Source organism: Chelmon rostratus, chromosome 2 (genome assembly GCF_017976325.1).
Source record: "Chelmon rostratus isolate fCheRos1 chromosome 2, fCheRos1.pri, whole genome shotgun sequence".
In the NCBI taxonomy this organism is placed as follows: domain Eukaryota; kingdom Metazoa; phylum Chordata; class Actinopteri; order Chaetodontiformes; family Chaetodontidae; genus Chelmon; species Chelmon rostratus.
Window position 1 is genome coordinate 8,339,022 of NC_055659.1, and position 20,194 is coordinate 8,359,215.

At 40.3% G+C, this 20,194-nt stretch overlaps 1 protein-coding gene across 1 annotated transcript in view; it reads left to right on the top strand.

Moving 5' to 3' along the window:
• The window catches only part of LOC121612311 (metabotropic glutamate receptor 4-like), a gene marked incomplete at its 5' end in the record, with an annotated part of 123,906 nt that overhangs the window by 40,545 nt on the left and 63,167 nt on the right, over positions 1-20,194 (top strand). The window contains one exon of the mRNA XM_041945117.1: positions 10,913-11,129. Within this exon, the coding sequence (XP_041801051.1) occupies positions 10,913-11,129 (217 nt within the window). The remainder of the gene's footprint in view (positions 1-10,912; positions 11,130-20,194) is intronic.

Here is a 20,194-nt window from a genome sequence, read left to right on the forward strand (position 1 = left end):
TGGTCAGATTGGAGATATTCTCATCCAGTTGTCTCGAGAAATTTGAACAGCTCCCCTGTGTTCACATCGCTGATTACAGATAGAGATGATGCTGTAGATGTTTGGGGAAATCAGTCCTTGTCTGTGCTGTGGTGAATGTATGAACTTGTTTTTGGCTCACAGCAGTCGGCCCTTTCATGTACCATCGATGGACTCAGCGATGTTTTCCACAAACTTCAGCAGCTTGAATAAAGGGTCACAAGAGGTGCTGTCTTTGGTGCACGCAGAGAGGAGAGCAGAGAGATAGAGACCCAGATAGCAGGCAGTCGATTCCTCACACACTCTGTCATAAGGTCTTTAACAGATGGGGGGTGCTATGTTTAGCACAGATGAGAAGTGCTTCAAAGAACCTTGGAGCATCTCAGATATCTTAAGGGACCTGAGAGAACCCTTGTGACGGAGTTAGAACTCTCAACATGTAGCGCCTCACTTTGCATTGTTGTTCTACAGGGTCCTGGAAAACCTGGAAAACAGTTTGCCAGTCATGTAAAACATGGAAAAGTGAGCATGGAAAAACATGGAAAAAAGTAAACTGTCCTCGAAAATCTTGTGTTGTCCTGGAAAATTATTTAATCATTTTCCTTTAGCTGAGAATGAACTGCTGGACGATCTGTCAGAGCTCCCAACACACACCTGAAAGGGCCGAGTTGTGTTCAGGATCATATTGATGTCGGAGTTTACGGACAACAGTATTTTGAACAGGTTGCTCTTGGTTTTGTTGTGGAACACTGTGAACACATCTTCAGGTCACGCCACATGGTGGCAAATGCAGGTTGGATGACATTACAGTTAAGGTGGCCAAAACACTGAATAATGTAAGTTACATTACCCTTCAAATGTAAACATTCGTCACCGGTGGTAACTGTGGTGGTTATAGATTATAAGAGTTATCCCATATTCCGTGTTTTCTGAGGGTCTGATCATGTACTGGATGAATAAAACCACTATTCTATTAGAAATATTCAAACTTTTCCGACTTTCAGCTCATTTGATATGACACGTTTTTTTTTTTTTTTCAAATGGCTCTTCTGCAGGACAGCCTCCAGATGCAGCTTGAACACGCTGGTTGGGTTTGATGGAGGCTACACCTAATACCTGACTCTGCGCATACAGCCACGAAATATTCAATGAAATCGCATCTTGCATCTGTCGATGCGGTTGCACTTCTGAGTTTGTTAAAGTGAGCTCTTGCCAGAGACGCTGACCCCTCTCTCGCCTCGCAATACAGTGCTCTGTATTCATCCATGCTGTTTTGGTTTGAGTTCTGGAGATGTCTTTTGTATGTGTCTGCCTTCTCTTGAATATAATTGAACTATGTGGCACTTGGCTTGTGATGCTCAAAGTGAAGAAACAATACTTTTTAAATGTATAATCAGGAGCAATGTCTCTTTCCATAAATCATGACCCGGTTACTCAAAATAATCACAGATCTTGTTGTGAGCACTTTCATGTAGGAACTATTTTCTGTCTACTGAACCACAACTGCCGACTGTATCACTGCGTAGGAGGAAGTGTGCATCTATTCCCCTAACCCTAGTCTGACATTGCTAGTCTGTGGAGATTAGTTTCTAGCTAACCAATACTGCAAGCTAACGTTACAGCTCAGACGAGGAGGAGGCCATTAATGTTTAGCCTCTCGATCATGAGTACATGCACCAGCCCTGCAAAGATAAGACTTATAATTGTGTGTTTCTCATTGTTTTTTATTATCTTAAATGAAACACTCAATCAGAACAGTATAGATTAATTCATAGCAAAAAACTGTTGCAACTGTTGCTCATATAGAAGAAAGGCTACCCGTGTATGTTTTTCAACATAAATATCTCTTTTGAAGACAACTGAATAACACTTGGTCACCATGACTGAAAGGACCAAATATGCCGTCCAGTCTGTAACCATTTCAAAGCTCTCGCAAGCGATGACCATATTCTCTTTATCAGAAAACATTTTTTCCAGATTGACATAAAAGGAAAACAGGCTTAAAGCAAACTTCAAAGGAGTCCCCCGCTGGTGTGCTCCAAGTCTGTGACTGTACTCTCGTCTGTCATTCTCCCATTTCCAAAAGCGTTTATTTACAATCAAAAATCAGTTTAAACGCGCAATCTACTAAACGTTGAACATGTAGGAGAGAAATAAAATTGCCTGCATTTAGCTGCTTTCAACCCCTGTACAGGACACATTTTTAAGAGGGAGTACAGTATATGCTGTAGCAATGATTATCAGTGCCTGCCATAAACAGAAACAACATTCACTTACAGGCTGAAACAATAAACTACATTAAATGTTGCTGCGCTGTGACAACCTGATTTATCCGTCATTATTGTTGGGGTTAATTGACTTCCTCCGACATAGGGTGGAAGAATTGAACAGCTCATTAAGGGGTCTATGGGGTGCTGCCACAGGTTTAAATAACATTTAAAAGTTCTCCAAGTTCAGCTTTTCTTGCAGCACAAAGCAGATTTTCCTTGAGGAACTTTTTCAATAGATTCTTGGAGTTTCTCCAAGAGGCTCTATCACACAGAGAAACAATGTGGATCACTAAAAGAAGGCTTCACGTCAGCCAGTGTTTTGTAGTTTGCAGACTTGTGCGAGTAACATTTAGCATTTGTTGCTGTCTGTGATATTTTGTATACAATCTCAGGTCAAACACCAAGCTCTGCTCAGCAACAGTAAGGTCATTTGTCTCATCAATTCCAGACAAAATCAAAGGGATGACAACTTGTAGAGCTGATCTCAGCATGCAGAGCAGAAGTGTGACACGGAAATCAATATCTGCAAAGTCCTTCAACAGAAAACTGACATGCATGCACAAGCGTGCACATGGAGACGCCCCCACGCGCTCTGTGTGAAAGGTAGCATTTTAATGTCTAACGATCTGGGTTGCTCATGCGTGGTAGTCCGAACAGACCAAACAGTGTCATCTTTTGCAAGCATACCACACTTAATATCGTGCAACCATACCTGGACTGAAGAGTTACCATCACTTCAATAGAGCTGAAGCAGGCGTCGGAGAAACTGTGGTTACCCAGAGTGATCTGCATGATCGAAGCAGGAGTGATGCCATGTCTCTGTGGAAGACAAAGCAGGACGAGCTCAGTGTTATTGGCTTTGCCTTCCCCTCCCAACTCAGTCGAATGTCAAAATACTAAAGGTCAAATCTGAGCAATAGAAATATTATGAAAAGGTCTAAAGCATGCTCAGAGATTTTATCATCAACCTCTTGGGGCTAAACATTTGACAGTGGACAGTGTGGTCACACTGCACGGCTGCATCCGACTGCACTGAAATCAGGCACCATTACCTTGGCTCACATTTTGCCATTTAGGCTCAATTAACTGTTGACCTAAAACCATTATGAGTATGCAGTGCTTCAAAGTAAACACACAAACACAGAGGACAGAAGACACGAGGCGCCACCTTTGTGAAAGTCCATGAAAATTATCGAGATAATGAACTTGTTTCCCCTCCTATACAGGAACTTAATATTGCATCAGTCTGACTCATAGCCAAATGTCCCCATTGTGTTCAGTGCTACGTTGCTCATTCCCTCAGCAGTGAGAATCTGTTTTGTTATATCATTATGCGGGAATTGGTTTTCTATTCAGGAGGCTCAGCTATTTGCTGCTCCACTTACCCTGACAGTAACAAAGTGAAACTTTAATCTCCCCTCAGTGTCAACAGCAGCTGATAGCAATTAAGGAGAAAGCCTGGATACTGAAGTGGTGCGTTTGACTCAAAGAGTTGGCCCCCGTCTCTCGCTCCAAAATTTAAACGACTTCTCTTTAGGTCTGTGGCCACTGTCCAGACACAAATGCCTTTTCAGGCCCTAAATTGAATTAAGAAGCTATGTGAATGAAACAATCACGCACGTCTCTATTGTTTGTGTTTGTGCAGATGTTGAGCATCAGGAAAACAAGATATTACACTTATGTTGTTTTCATTACAGATTCTATTCCAGCCGTAAGTGGACGTAATATAGTTAAACAACAAAAATTAGATGTTGTAGTTTCAGTAAATTTAATGTGTATGAAGCTGGAGTAGAAAACTGCAGGCATTATCTCTGCCTGAATATCGTGAGCACGCTGCCGTTTTGCCCACTGACTCTTAGGTATAATGCAGCCCTTTCTGTACTGCGGCCAACACACAAAGCTCCTGCTGTGTGAGGCTGACGAGCTTTTTGCACCGCGAGCTCCGCTGTTCTGTGGCGCTCTGACACGGAGCAAAACAATGCCAAAGCCCACTGTTCATTGAGTGCGAAAGCAAACCTTGAACTGTTTCGACTTTGGAGCCTGGCAGATGTTTTCTTGTATGATCGTCATGACTGAAGACGGCAGGCAGAGCTGCTAAATGTTGATGATGTCGGTAAAATAGCTTGTGGGCATTTGACTGTAGGTTAAAACGTGTCTCCACGTTTCCCAAAGCGTTTTCACGTCACTGTGTGAAAAATATATGCTAATCTAATGAGGAAACTGGGAGGGCAGTCTTACCCCAGAGTAATTTAAAGCATCATTAAGGAAGAGTTGGTATTCTTTGCAATTTCTCGCCCCCAAAGTTTCTTCATGCGAGTCACTTACTCACCACTGTCGTAAATATTGACATCTGTATATGTGCATTTGTTGTGATTACGTTGCCTATGATCAAATACAAGTGCGTCTACAACTTTGCGAACACAGCCAAACATGAAACAAGTGCAACAACACAAGACATAACTTAGCAAACTTACAGCGAGAAGGCCGATTCAGCATCTGTCGTGCAGCCTTTTATTTCGCAAAGCTCTCACCAGTGACTAAAAGCCAGTCCAAGATTTACTCTTGTTTGGCCTCTTGTGTGGTCACTCTCTTTTCTGCTCTTCTGAACAAAAGCTGAGCAGCTGGAGGACATCAGAGGGAATACCAGAAAACATTTTCTCTCTACAGTTTGATCCAACTTTACCAAAATCAGTAACATAGCTGGTGGTGTGTGACATAAGTTCCGTAAAGTGTTATGCTCCTCTCGTGGGAAATGGTACCCATCAACCCAAGTTACGTAGTCCAAGAACAGGCGTTCAGGGTGAAGATGAAAGAGGTGCCAGTTTCCAGTCAGTCAGTCAGTCAGTGTACCATCAAAACCATCGGTTTTGAAGCTGTGGCTTTGAGGTAATATAGTTAGATAATGTGGCTTTAAGGTTGTAGCAATTTTATATGAAGAGATTTCTATTGTGGACCAAAATTCTGTGGAGCAACATGATTCCCTGAAAAACTTAATAATAGTCTGATGTTACTTCTTAGCGAATACATAGTGGTGGTGAAACAAAAAAAAGTCATGCAAGTTTTAATTTATATAATCTTTATTTAATCATCTTGACAACTAGTAAGACAAAATTCATGAAAGTGCACAATAGAGCAAAATTTCCACAGCATACCTTAAATCACTGATCAAAATTATTGCTGATTATTTTTTTGTTGATTGACTAATCCATTAATTAATCCATGAATTGCTTCAGCTTTGATCACAGTTTCTTTTTAGCATGTTTGTGAATGATTTAGAGGGATTGTTTTGAATATGTTTTGAATTTAATATGGAATACAGTCATTGGTTTTGTTGCTGCGTGTACGCTGGTTTCGTATGGTTTGGACGTGAAGAAACACAGCTTGGGTTAGCTTACGTTTGCTGTGTTCTTCTGTGGTGAAGTGAGATTGCCAAGCAGTAAGGATAAACTGTGTTTACCCATCCATGTTTTTCATATGCAGCTTGATTGAAGCAGATGCCATGCATTTGGGCCGCAGTGCAGGTTGCAAGGATCTGTCATGTGTCTGAATTACAGATGCAAATAGAGTCAGCTGTTTTGCATCCCAGTATAATTTGGATGGAAAAATACTGCACCTACACTTCAGGTCCCAGCATTATCATCATTAAGTTGCTCCTCATCTCAACAGGATGCTCAACAAAGCAAACAACAGCTGAGATAAATGTGGCACCAGGCAGTCACTAACAGGTCTTAAATGGTACTGTAAAACATAAAGGGATGCAACACGTTCTGTGCCAAATTATAATTTTCAGAGAGGCCTAAGCTGATCTTAGAACATTTGAAAATGTTAGTATTAAATGTCTTGATATCAGTAGAGCTAAATTTGAATTAGAAATCAGACATTTCAGAATGAGATGCTGAATCATGGATGATGATGCACTAAACTGCACACATATACAGCAACACACAGATTGAGGGGATATTGTAATATGAGTTATTTGTATTACAGTCAATGCAAATACAGTCTTGAGACTTAAATGTAATTTTAAGATCAACTGAATAAGAAGCAGAGTTCACAAACTCGGGTACTGGATGCTATGATCGCAAACAAAGGTTGATGAGCGAGATCTTGCAACATTCTGGTCAAAATGGACGGTTTGCACGTCACAAAGCGAACAGCCACTTGTCACCCTCACGGCGACTGACACAGTGTGACAGAAATCTATTTTTGGTCCAGAACTGTACCTGCTAATATTCGCAACAATTAAACAGCTTTGCGCTCTGCTGCAAAGAGAACACGCTGGGTATGACAGCTGAGAAAGTCACATGCTAGACAGGGAAACACGCTCATTCAGTCTTGCCTATGGCTTATGTTGAAAGACTTCCTTTAACTGATGAAGTATTGTTCATCTCAGACGCAGGGTAAATAGCAGGATGCCCTAGACCTTAATCCCCATGCGTCATGTTGTGCATACTTAAGGAGTGATCCCATATTCTGCAGACCACCCTACCTGCTTTCTCTCAATTTAATGTGAAGAAATTCTTGATCATTTGGTGCTGTGCAGGTCTGCGTGGCTATTTTGTAGCTGCATACCATTCATTCATCCTGTCTATTTATCCGTCTGTCGGTGTGATCCCTAATATGGGAGGTAACAAGAAATGGGCAGCTGGATGAGGAGGAGAGCAACACATTTGGCAGAAAAACAAGTCTTTAATTAGGAGAACCATTTTTTAATTACAATAACATAACAAAACAGTAACTTCAATTACAGGGACGCAGACACCTTGTGTGGGGTTATTTCCACTGAACAAAGCATTTTTAAGCATTTAACGAGTCTACAGGGATGCCTGTGGACCTTATTAGAAATGCCACCAACGCTGCTAAATAGAGAAGTAATTGTTGTGAAAATACTCAACATTTCAAAGGAGCCTTTTAGTTACACGAAAACGTTCTCTCTCTTTTATCCCCCAATAACCCCCATCAGAAGTATGCTGAGTTCTGTTAGGTAAGCTCTAAAAGATTCCAGTCCATGAATGCACTCAGTTCCATTATTATGTTTTCCATATCATTATTTCATGTTTTCCCCCTGCTGAGGCACGCTCAGGGAATCATTTTAAGGTCTTTGTACTGAAGTGAAGTACCTCAGCGACTCTGGCCTCTAACCTGTCTTTATGAATACATTTCAAACCGAGCTGGGGTCGCTTGGACAAGCGTGGATAAGACTGTGGTGGAGGAGACTGAAAATACCACAAACAAACCCCATGTACCAAACAGAGAAGGAAAACATTTTTTTTTTATTTCATGTGATAGGTCTAAGAATTCAGCACAGATACTGCATCAAATGAGGTTTACATTCTTTATTATTATTATTATTATCATACATTATTCTGTCAAAAAAAAGTCTACACAAAACACACTTCCACCTCCAAATATGACAAAGGGCATGAGCTGTGTCCCCAATCCATACAGTATGTACTACATACTATTATCATATTCTACTATTTTAGCATTTAGTATACAAAAATCTACATACTGTACTCTTTCACCGACGGGAAATGTTAAAGTATGTGCGATGTTAGCCGCACAATAGACTGCAGCTGAATGCCACTGCCAATTAAATGTCAAAGAGACATTAAAAAGTTTTTCCTTAACATTTAGTACTTATTTGTTTGCCTGGATCTTTGTGGACCTTTTTTTTTACCACTACCTGCAATTTACCTGCAATTTTCCAGCTGTGAGCACCATTTCCTTTGTGCATTGCACTGTGGGAGAATAGTGTGCATACGGCACAGTCTTAAATCGACTAGTATGCATACTGTCTGCTATCAGTATAGCTTATACTGTCATTTTCTAGTGTGAGCACACTACATACTAAAGACCTGCGTAGAATCAGTATGTAGGTATGGAATTTGGATATAGCAACAGATTCAACAACAAACACAAAATAAAACTATGAATAGCATAAACATGTGATATGTATACAGTTAAAGCATGACACATCTTTAAGCACTGCCCTAAATTCTGATAACAAAAACTGCTGTGGCTGACTGACATGCAGATTTAATTATAGTAGATGCAGTATTACTCCTTATACAAACGTCTGGACTAAAATGCTATTTACATTCACCCATTTCTGCGCTTTAAATTTAATTAAATAGAAAATTTTTTAAACATGATAATACAACCCCGATTCCAAAAAAGTCAGCTAAGTAAAAAGTAAATAACAACAGAATGCAACCATTAGCAAACAAACGGGCCGATAGAGGTTTTCCCAAGCCGATGTAGTAATCTCCTTTATGCAGTCATGTGTTCACAAAGTGGTGAACCTCGCTCCATCCTCGCTTGTGAACGACTGAGCCTTTCCAGGATGCTCCTTTCATACCCAATCATGATGCTATCACCTGTTTCCAATCAACCTGTTTACCTGTGAATGATCCAAAAGGTGTTTTTGGAGCGTTCCACAACTTTCTCAGTCGTCTGTTCTGTGCATTTTTGGAACCAGGGTAGTAGATTCTAGTACACTGCTTCAGTAGCCCTCCCACATTGAAAGGATTTAGATGCAAAAAAAGCCAAAGGAGTCATATCTCTTAATTTTGACTCTGTCAGGTATTTCACCCATGCTGATCTCTAGTACACTCAAACACCTGTAAATAAGGGTGCCTGGCCATTTAGGCATGTATAAATAGACATGGTTTGTGGCTAAATACTCGCCCTTGGTTTGCAATTTATCATTATTTTAGTGACCTTAGTGGTGCCTCAATGTTTTTAACACCAAATGCAGCATACGGCACATGACAGCTAACATGCTTACCCAAATGATGGGTTTATGCCTACACACGAGTATCCCCTGCTTCATTTATTAGATCCCTTCTAAGTAACCACCTTTCTACATGTTTTTATTTCTTCTTTTCTTGTCTGTATTATATCTTTATACATCTTCCGTGTCACAATCTGTGACCGAGGGATAACGTCAAGACAAAACTCCCCTTCAGTTTTTATTTATATAGTTTTACCGAAATGAGTAAGTTGGGGCGCAGCGGTGTTCATCATGGTGAGAGGAGGTTGCCTTGAAGCCTGATATTTAATATTGTGTGTGTGTGTGTGCGTGCGTGCGCGCACGTGCACACCAGCCTTCAGGTCTGCTGGCTGTGATAATGAAATGCTGCATGTGGCAAGGAGGCATCTAGAGGGAAAACAGGGCCGTTTTTCATTTGGATCATGTTTCACTGAGTTCACCTTTTCGTCATTTTGTTCAGAGACACAAAGACATGACGACGGATCCTCATCAAAAAGGCACACTGTGCATCATTACCAGGAAGAGCCCCTGCCTTCTGTTTGGTGAATCACTGTGTGCCATAGGGATGAAAAATTCCATTTACACAAAAACAGTTTACCCATTATAAAAACTGACACAGTGCAATCCCTGAAAACAGTCCCCCGTGTTGAGAAGCACAAGCAGCACCAGAAAATCTCAAATTATGGTCACTCAAGAAAAAGCTTCCTGCTTTAGCTGACCTGTTTATTTTTCTGTTTAAGTTCCTTATGTAACATTTTTCTTTCTCCTGCACACACATCAGTAAAATCTTTGGAGCAGTGGGAGCAACAGAACCCTGCCATGATGCAAGTTGTTGCATTTATAAAGCTTTACTGTTCTAAAAGCTACTACTGTGTACCCTGTAGCAGTGGAAAATGTAAGAAAAATAGTAAAATAAGTCTTTTTTTTTTGTTCATTTTTATCAAAGACACGACAGCTAAGCAAGCACATCCTGCACTGTGTAAAACATGCTATGCTAAGATGCTGAGAGACCTATTTATGTTAAGCAAGTGACCCGCGCTCGTGAGTCTGCCTCGCTCATCATCTCAGCTTGTGACCTGGCCAGCCTCCTGCAGCATAAGGGAGCACTGAGGCTGGGTGTTAAAAGGCTCAGCGGGGGTTCAGGATCAGTAGCTCTGCTTTCAGTCTCAAAAGGACGACAGCTTGTTGGATGCCGTCAGACCTCTCCCTGAAAATGTGGTAATTTCTTCGATATTTCTAAGATAAATAACTGCTTTTGGAGCCAATGAAGGACCATTAAAAATGTTAAAGACCGCGAACCAGGACAGATATCTTGATAAATTTTAATAGCCAATTTTAAAACCGTTACAAAATCAGCCTACTCTCATCTCAAGAATATATCAAGAATTAAAGGACTTGTGTCTCAGCACGATTTAGACAAAAATGCCCATGTGTTTATCTTCACTGTTGTCGCGGTGTGTCTTCCCGGGTCTCTGTAAAAGGTCGATCCAACAGCTGCAGCTGTCCCCAGAGACAAAGCTGAACACAGAGGAGCAGCGTTCAGTTTTTATGCACCACAAATCTGGAACAAACTCCCAGAAAAGTTTAAGCACTTCAGCTTTCGGTTCTTTTAAATTAAGGTGTAAGACTTTTCTGTTTGCCTCTGCTTTTTATTTAATTCAATTTGTATATTAATGTGTTCTTTTATAGTCTTTTTTTTAAATATTGATTTGTGTTTCTTTTATATCTTAATACTTTTTATGTCTTATGCAAAGCACTTTGGCTTGTTGTTGGAAGTTGCCCTCTCCCTAAATTCTTCACTCCCTTTCCCGTCACTTCAGACTTATTATCAATATTCTTTCCCGTGCAGATACCCCAGGTGAGCTACGCCTCCACAGCTCCTGAGCTCAGTGACAACACCCGCTACGACTTCTTCTCACGCGTGGTGCCTCCAGACACCTACCAGGCCCAGGCCATGGTGGACATCGTAAAGGCCATGCGCTGGAACTACGTCTCCACAGTGGCCTCAGAGGGAAACTACGGAGAAAGCGGTGTCGACGCTTTCATTCAGAAGTCTCGGGAGGACGGTGAGTACACTCGGCCTCATATATCATTACTGTCTGACTAGCACCGGGCGTGGGAAGATATTATTCCCTGTGAACTTTCTGCACTGTACAAAATCAGCGAAGCTCGGAGTAGTGCAAGCAAAAAAATCAATTAGTGAGGTCAAATGTTAGATTTGATCCTGGAACATGCAAACAGCCACAGGTCGATTTCAAACTTAAACGTGTGTCTTCAGAGCACACAGGCAGGCCTGAAAACAGCACAGGATGTCTGTTTGTAGCAAACTGCATGTTTGCTCGTGATGTGAATGCTTCAGTAGATACAAAGATCCACTGCAGTCCTTCACAACCTTGGTTCACCTTCTTCTCACCAGCAGTTATAATCCCCTGTGACTGTCTACTCTGGATCTGTTTTGCCATAATACTGCTGTATACTCACATTTAAAGTTGTATTCATGTATCTTTTATTTAACCTGTAAAACCTCATTGGTAATATGAATTCCATTTTCAAGGGTGTCCTGGCCAAGACAGGCAGCAATAACGATGACTTACAGACACAAACCATGAACCAGATTAACTCCAGAATATGATACAAAAATCACGTTTGGAATTAAAGTTAATCAGTGGTTTTAACGGGTGAAAGGGACGGTCTCGCCCGGCTAAATACGAGAAGCTGCTACCTAAATGCTTTGTACAATGCTCTGTGCTGATAAGATAGAGGACAGAAAACAGACTCGATAACAGATTCATTCGTGTGGGAGCTCAGCAGATATGTGTGTTTTGCCAATCCAGGTGTCAGGTCTCGGAGTCGGTGGTCCTTATGGCTCTACTGGTTAAAATGGAAGCTTTTCTGTTCTGTAAGACTGAAGTTTTTTCAATTTGTGTCCAGTATTGCAGGGTGTTGATGTCTTTAAATGTAGCAGGATGTTGGCGTCTTTAAACTCTTCAGCCCGAACACAAACTGTATGTTTGAGTGCTGTGACGCTCGTCGCCCAATCCAGCGATATACTGTGTATAACTGCGGGCAGCCACTTCCAAACGAGCTCGGACAAGCAAAGTGGGCACTGGCTGCCCAGAATGTGGACAGATCTGAGTTAAACTAGTGTTTGTTTATCAGAGTTGAGCGTCTAGCAGAGGTTTTCTGAGGAGATGGTGAAGACTCCAATAGGATGCTCATGTTGCTCTGTGTCTGCTGAATGTGAAAACATGACAGGTTGGCAGTTTGTTCGGATTCTGTGTTTGTTTTTAAGATTTTACGTCATCTAGTGTTCAAAAATTGCTTAACACTCCAACAGAGTACAAAGATTATATTTCTTTTTGCACAAAAGTATGTTTTCTAACACATTTGCTTATTTTACACATCATGAATTGGGCTTCAGGATTAGAAACATGTCTGTGCCCCGAGAGGTGATTTTATTTCAAAATCATTGACTCAAGTAACCCAAAGACCTCAGTCTGTTTAAAAATCAACCTGGCAGCTAAATGTACAGGTATAATCAGCATTTTGTGGTAGAGAGGGGGAGAAAAAGAGAATTTCTCCTCTAGATATTACTCATATCAGGATTTTCCACTTGGCCTACTGTGCAAGTCTTTGGATCATCTTCCCTTTGCGCTTACCCATTTCAAACAAATTACTCCACTGAAGGAGTTCCCCAGGAGTTTGAGTGTTTTGCTTGGCTAAGTACGAGTGTAATTAAAAGGATAAGACTTAAAGGTGCCCCAGTCATGTCTCTGGCTTGCACTGTGCCTGGACAGAATGAGACTAGCTTGGCTGTGGTTGCTCATCAATTATGTCTGTCACTCTCTGATCACGTAATCGGCTGGGCACAAGTCAGGCATACAGTAGCTGAGGGATGGAAATGAAGTGATGCTGGGTAAAACATGCTAGAGGTTTTATCAGGGCGGAAAAATCAGGTGATGAATGTCTCTTGTAATTGTTTCCAAGAATGTAGACAGACAGGTTCCATCTGTACGCTAGAATACATAATCCAAGTTGATGTACGATAATGTCACACATGGGGTCCACGTAAAGGTACAATCAAAGACTACTCTGACTGACCTTCTTGATCTGATGATGCGTTTCCTTCTACATGTTTGGACACAGTTGAGCTCCATGACAGAACTGCTATATGAGGGGTAAATCCACGAGGAATTCACTGTTTGTAGCTTTAAATAACTTTTTGTTCCGTTTTCAAATCAGGGAACTCATTCACTGTCTGAATAAAAGAAATTATACGAGTGCCACTTAAAGACTTAAGGCTTATGGAAACCATCATTAATGAAGAAGTAACACCTGGGCACATTCCAAGCCACAAACTTATTTAAATACGTTTAACAGTTTAAACATTTCAGATCAGAGTTTATCCCTGTTTTGCAGAAAAGACTGTTGTTAAATCCTTGGCTTATACCTGCAAAGATGTATTGAGGCCAGGATTAATAAACTGATTCATCAAGAAAATACCCGACAGATTAGGTCTTTGGTTGCAGCCCTAAACTGTGGGACCTTGCAGACTATTGGCTGTTGTATTGTTGTTCTTCGTAGCCACTGATTTTCATGTATGTTTTCCGTATGTTCATCAGTCTGTATGTGGTTTTAATGTTCATTTTTCTCCTCTGGTAACTTTGCACAGTATGCATATCTCTTCAATTGCATTATGCTTGTCCATTTATTTTTCTATACATAAAAATGAATCAGGCTTTGTCAGCGTTTTCATGGCTTGACTTTGCTTTCGATAGCCCCGGCATCCATTAACCACTGACTAAGTTGTAGCTTTTGTTTGTGAGAGCTGTCCAGCAGTCGGTAGTCTTAGCTACAACAGCTCTCGATGACATAATGCACTTGGGATCGAATTAGCTCTTTGAATTCCTTTACCCTGTACCGCGCTGATTGGCAGCATATGGGTCTCAATCATTTGGCACACCGACTAGGTGATGGCCTCAGACCGGTGCACCTTTCCCTCCGGGTAGCAGTGATGTGATCTTTGGCTGTGAGCCATCCTCGGAGATGGAAGCCAGGGGCTTCTGCTTAATGTGGTGCAGCATAATGCTCGTACTTCTGCTAAACGAAAGAGTCACATCACGTAATTTACATTTGACTTTGTTTCTTTTTGGATGAAATGTTCCCACTCCAAGTGTTTTTTTTTTGTAAGCACGCTTCAATTTTTTCCTCATAGGCTTTTCACACTGCTATTAGCCCCAGACTAAGCGAGGCCGTCAGAGGATTGTGTGGAAATGAGGCTATATACCAGCATAGCATAACCAGCCAAAATATTCTCACCGGTTAACCGTTGACATCCCTCCATCGTATAGTTCATTCCAGGTTCGTTCCAGCTCTGAGTGGATACACATCTCTCCAATCAACGCGTATCAAATCAAAGTAATTGGCTTTGAAAAAGCAACAGATTTTAATTATTAGATATTTTCCTGCCAAGTGATTTGCATTCAGTTTGATCTCTTAATTGAAATGCTGTCCGTAGTGTACTTTTATGGTATTAAGCCAGCAAATCCCTTGACAAAAGGAAGATTTTATGTTGATATATTATATTGCAAACATACTATTAATTCACTGCTGCACTTGCGCAGTTACTTTGCCAGATAGCATTGTTTTGAGCTAAATGCACCAAGAAAATAAGCTGAAAAAGCAAATTATCTGAGTAAGCTCTCACAGTAGCAACCCTGGCAGCCCTGCAGCCACCTGCTTGGAGTTGCACCAGCACAGCTTTCCCCCTTAAGAGTGCTAGCAAATATAACTCAGTACAACGTGGGTAAAAAGCAGATGATGAAAGGTAAATATGAATTCCAGGTGGGGGTTTTTGAACTCTGCTCTTGTCTCTCTCTTCCCTGGCATACAGAGCCTAGAGTTGGGAATCGGTGGCCTTCAGTGTTCCCCTTCTTTGTTTATTTGAGGTGAGCAGCTTCTCATCTCCAATGTACTGACCCAGGATGTGATCCCTCCTAAAGGGTGAGATATAAGAGCAGATGTAGGATAGAGCTGGAGAGAGAAATCACTTTGCTTTATAAAACCCACTTGAGGAAACATCTGATGTGTGAAAATGTGCAAGTGTCTTCAAATGTTAACCTAGATACTGTCCTATTAATACTCTTATAGGATTAGAAAACTAATACTGGGCAAATACATTCTCCTGACCTTTTCATTAGCATCAAACTGATAGCAGGCTTTCACCTGGCAATTTGCATCTTGCAATAATATTTCTACTGAAGAAATCAAAGCAAGCAGGGTGATAAGATAATAAGCTTCAGAATAAGCACTTAATGTATATCACTAAATAATTTAGTAGTGATGTATTCCTGGCTGATATGGATGCAAGATACTTTATTTCCTTAATTTCAAAAGGCCTATTTTCTGGAACACACATAGTTGTTCTGAAATGGAAAGTTCCTAATGGTCATCTGGGGTCTACTTCATGGTCTCTCACTGCTTACTACTTGGGTATTTATGAATATATGATTCTTTTTGAGCGCAGCCTTTAGGACACAAGCAGGACACTGAGAGGCCAGTCAAGGGTGGGCAGAAGAAGCCCAGAGAGTCCCATCCTTGACTGCAGACAGCCCCTCTCTGCAGAGATGTTGATTACTGTGGAGCATGCCCCAATAGATGTCATTAATCAAGTTAATGAAACACAATGTCAATAAGAACCCTAACAAGATTCCCTTGCAAACCAATGGCCTGCCTGACATCAACATGAGAAACCCTGCTAATGGAGTAACTGCCTTCCCTGTTTGACGAGGAGGATTACAAGCATTAGCCACAGAGTTGGAATGAATAAGCGCATGTGGAGAATGTAAAATGAAGAAGAAGAAACGGGGAACACAAACAACTTTGCATTGCTGCTGGGTGATTTATTTGTAGATAAAGAGAGCAGACAATATTAGACTGGGATGAGGTTATACCTGGTAACAGAGTAAAATATGAACTGTGATATAAGAAGCCTAATTATACGGTATTAACTGATTCTTACAAACAAAGGTCTTTTCACTTTAATTTCTTCATTTGAACAATTTCTTTTAAAAGTTTGCGTGGTAATATTTACATTTTTTCTTACAGTCAACAAATCCTATAAAAACACCAAAACCAGCAACGTGCTAGTCCACCTCTCAATACTTTCTGCCTTCCTTGCCCTATCTATTGCTCTCACTACCAAGCCTTTGTCCCTATTGAAGGCATAAATCTTCAAAAACAGTTCATGAATGTATACTCTCCCTTTGAAAAAGGCTTAAGAATTTTCTTAAGAAAAAGCTGGGCACTGCAGTTTTTAGCAAATATTACTCAAACAGGAATAATTAGCATATTTGTTGGGGACTATTTTCTGCTGTGGATTGATACACATTTGGATCTTGAGTGAGTATTTACAGCAGCAAGATGTGTGTAGGCCAATGTGAAATCAGAATGAAAGGACATGATATGTTTTAGTAGTTTTTGGAGAAAGTCAGATTAATTCATTGTTGACTTCACTCTTTTTATTAAATTTGTGGACACTGAGAAACATATAGCATGTCACCAGGCATATCCTTTAAAAATAGCCATGCAAGTTGGTAAATGAAGGTGAATTGATGGGAATACATTGCAGGATGCGGTGACTGCATTAGAGAAAAGCATGTTTCCACCCAGAGGAGCAGGAGGACATTTGAACATCTGTATTCTAAATGACCACCATCACCCGGGAAAGAGATCACAGCACACTCAGCGATGTTCCTGCTTCTATCCATATGGCCTTTTAATCTCTACTTCACACCCGTGTGTAGCGTGTCAGCCAGTTATGTCTTTATTTATTATTTGACATCACGCAAATGACCCCTGAGTGCCTCAGATATATCCTGTTGCAATTTGTTTAAACAATTACTTGTCATTGCTTAATTGGGCAAGGCAAATTGCCGAATAATCATCACTCATCTTCTTTTGCTTTTCTTCCTCTTTCACTCAGGGGCTTTCTATCAGTGACATAATGGTTATGTATCGCTCTCACTGCAGAGATATCGTAATAGCCAATTTTCTTAATGAAGTACTGCTGCTTGAACTTTGATCTTTGATATAAGATACAGAACGCTGCAGAAATGGAAGGTAACATCAGTGTTTCACGTTCCATCACGCTGTACTTCAACTCAAAGGTAGACACACGACAGCCTTCACCCATATGGGAGCGTTTACTTTATAATGTAAATGTACATTTACGCAGTAAATATTCAAGTGAAGAAGAGAATTAGCGAATGTACAGTATGTGTTGCCGATCCAATCAAAAGAGCAGGAAACCAAAGCAATGGATTAGGGTGTGGGGGAGGTTATGGGGGATGCTGCAGTGTGATTTATCCTGAAGTACCCAGTGCATGCTGCACAAATTGGCCACAAAAAGCAATGTGAATTGGTACAGATAAGGTTAGTGGCTGCTAAGCTAATACAGTATATGAATAATTACATGGGAAATTAAAAAAGATAAAAAAAAAAAAGAGGATACTGACTCAAAGAGATCAATACCGCATTTGCTTCAAGTTGATAGGCTGATGTGTTGTCACATGACTAAAAAACATTGGGTATCATGTTACATCCAACAACAGGAGATACTCAATTTACTGTTGAAGAATGATAAAAGGCAACACATTAAACATGTTGGTGGAGTAGGGACTGATGTAACAAACTTAATTCAGGTGTGAAATAGCTCTGTGCTTTGGAAATGTTTGGAAAAGCTAATTTAAAAGTATTAAGAAGGTTGCAAGGATAAAGGATTGGATTTTGAGAGATACTTACTGCAAATCTGCATTTGTCTCTCCCAACTGTTAAGTAGGAAAGGAATTCAATTAGACAACATAAGACAATAATGTAAATTGGACAGCTCATGCAACTAATCTGGATTACAATTCTGTAACTAATCCATACGGCTCCTCTTCATTAGAATATATCAATATCACTTTTGTCAGAGGGATAAGATTTTCTCAGCTTCCACTAAGCACTTTCTAAAGCGCTTCATATCATCATCATTAGACTGGGTTTACATGCTGTATTATTCGGTATTATAAAGATTTGATGACAACCTGTTTAGGCCCTGATATCTCCAAGTAGAGTACAATAGTGTTATTATTGAAATGACTTACAACAGTGAGCAGTGAAATTACAAATGACAATTTATGCAAAGTAATTGCATAAATACTTCAAAACAAACAGAAGTTAAGCTTGCAAACATGCCAGTCATGGCTGTGTAATTGCACAGTGTTGAAACGGAAAGCCTTGATTGATTTTACATATTTCAAGAAAGATATTGGTAAAGATTAACCAAGACAAATATAGTATACTATATAGTATAGTATGTGCTAGAGTATAGCAAGTATATGTATTGTGTATATGTTGATGTACATGTTAATATACATTTCTATAGGTATCTTTTAACTTTCAAACCACTGTGGAACATGTGTGGGGAAAAAAAAACATGTGAACACCAGAAAACTAAATTTAGTGATGTTTTGTGCCTGATCAGTTTGCGTTGACACTGTCAGAGAGGTGTTAATTCAACAGTTTTTTTTATATTATTGAGGTTATACTTAGTGGTGGTGTTGGACTGAACTGCATATTGAAATGCAATATTCCTCCCTTGCATTTGTGATGGGAACGTGGCAAAACACTAGAAACACCTATAATGCAGTCCAGACCAGCACCACTGCAGACTACAACCTCAAACACAAACATGTAGTTAAATTAATAACTGTCTGACAATCAAAACTGAACATTATTATCTTTGCAAAGGTTGAATTCATGGCTTTGCTGTGCAAAAAAATATATTTCTGTTTTCCTCCATTATCACATCATAATTGTTTTTTTTCATGTCTGCTATTTGTGATGTTGTTGTTTTTGGTCTTTCTGTTTGTACTGTTTAAAAGAAGAAAAATGGCTTTGTCACATGTCATTTGTGTGTTTGTGCCAAAGCCGGTTTTGTTTTCCATCAATTGCTATTTCCCTCTAAACTCTCCTCATGGGACGGCGATTCCTCAAAGGGGCAGTGAGGCACTGGGAATTGCTTCTCACAAGAAAGGCACATATTCTGTTTGTCTGTACAGGAACGAGCTGTGAAGTTTTTTTTCTGAAACATTTCCAACAAGCACATCTAAAGAACATGTCTAACATCTATGATTACATAAGTCTAATACAGTAACCTCTGACCAGATTCACGTAACACCATTAAACTTTATGCGTCATCTCAAGAATCTGCAAATAACAGGACAAGCCATCAAGTGGACTGTAGAAGGTGAACATTTGTGGCTCCATTTTATGACTCACTTTGCTCTGTGGTCAGAACAGAAAACTGAAGGTTTCTCTCTCATTCATTGCCCTTTTACACTTACAGTTTCGCTATGAGTAAGAATCTGGACTAAATATTCATCCTGCAGAAGCATTTTTTTTGGCAGTATTTTCACCTGTGATATTTTTGCACTGCACCCCCCAGAGGCCACTTGGCAATTAATCAGTGTGGGTAGAACTGTGACATCTGTTTCCTCAGCTTTTTGTTGCTTCACATCAACAGAAAATCTTTCCCTGGTCGGCTGGGGTGGCTAGGATACTGAATTGTTAATTGATTAGTCCGCACAAATCAATGCTGCTACATTTGAAAATAATCTTGTAGCATTTGGAAATAAAGCACACCACTTTCTGTCTGCCATGTGACCAACCCAAGGCTGCAACAGAAACCAGTGACAGTGTTTTCTGGGAACAGTCCCCACAAACCTTATGGTTTGGTCTATGTTGATAACATTTCCAGGAATTCTGTTTTCCGTTCCTGGATTGCTCTCTATCAGAGGAGCATTCTTACTGGGAGAGGTTTGGCCATATTGATTATTACACCTGGATACCCCATCCAGGCACAAGTCTAGTGATTTTATTCATCTACACTGTCAAAAACTCTGACTGGAATTCCTGATTTTTTTCATTTTCGTTGTGAGATTCTGCAGGAGTCTCGACAAAAGCGCTGTTGTGTAGTTTTTCCTGATTTGCACACTTGGTATCTGGAATACCAGGCCCATGTAGCCAGTGGCAGAGTAGAGCAGAATTAGTCTTAAATTAGGTTACTGAGTAAGAGTTATTGATTCTT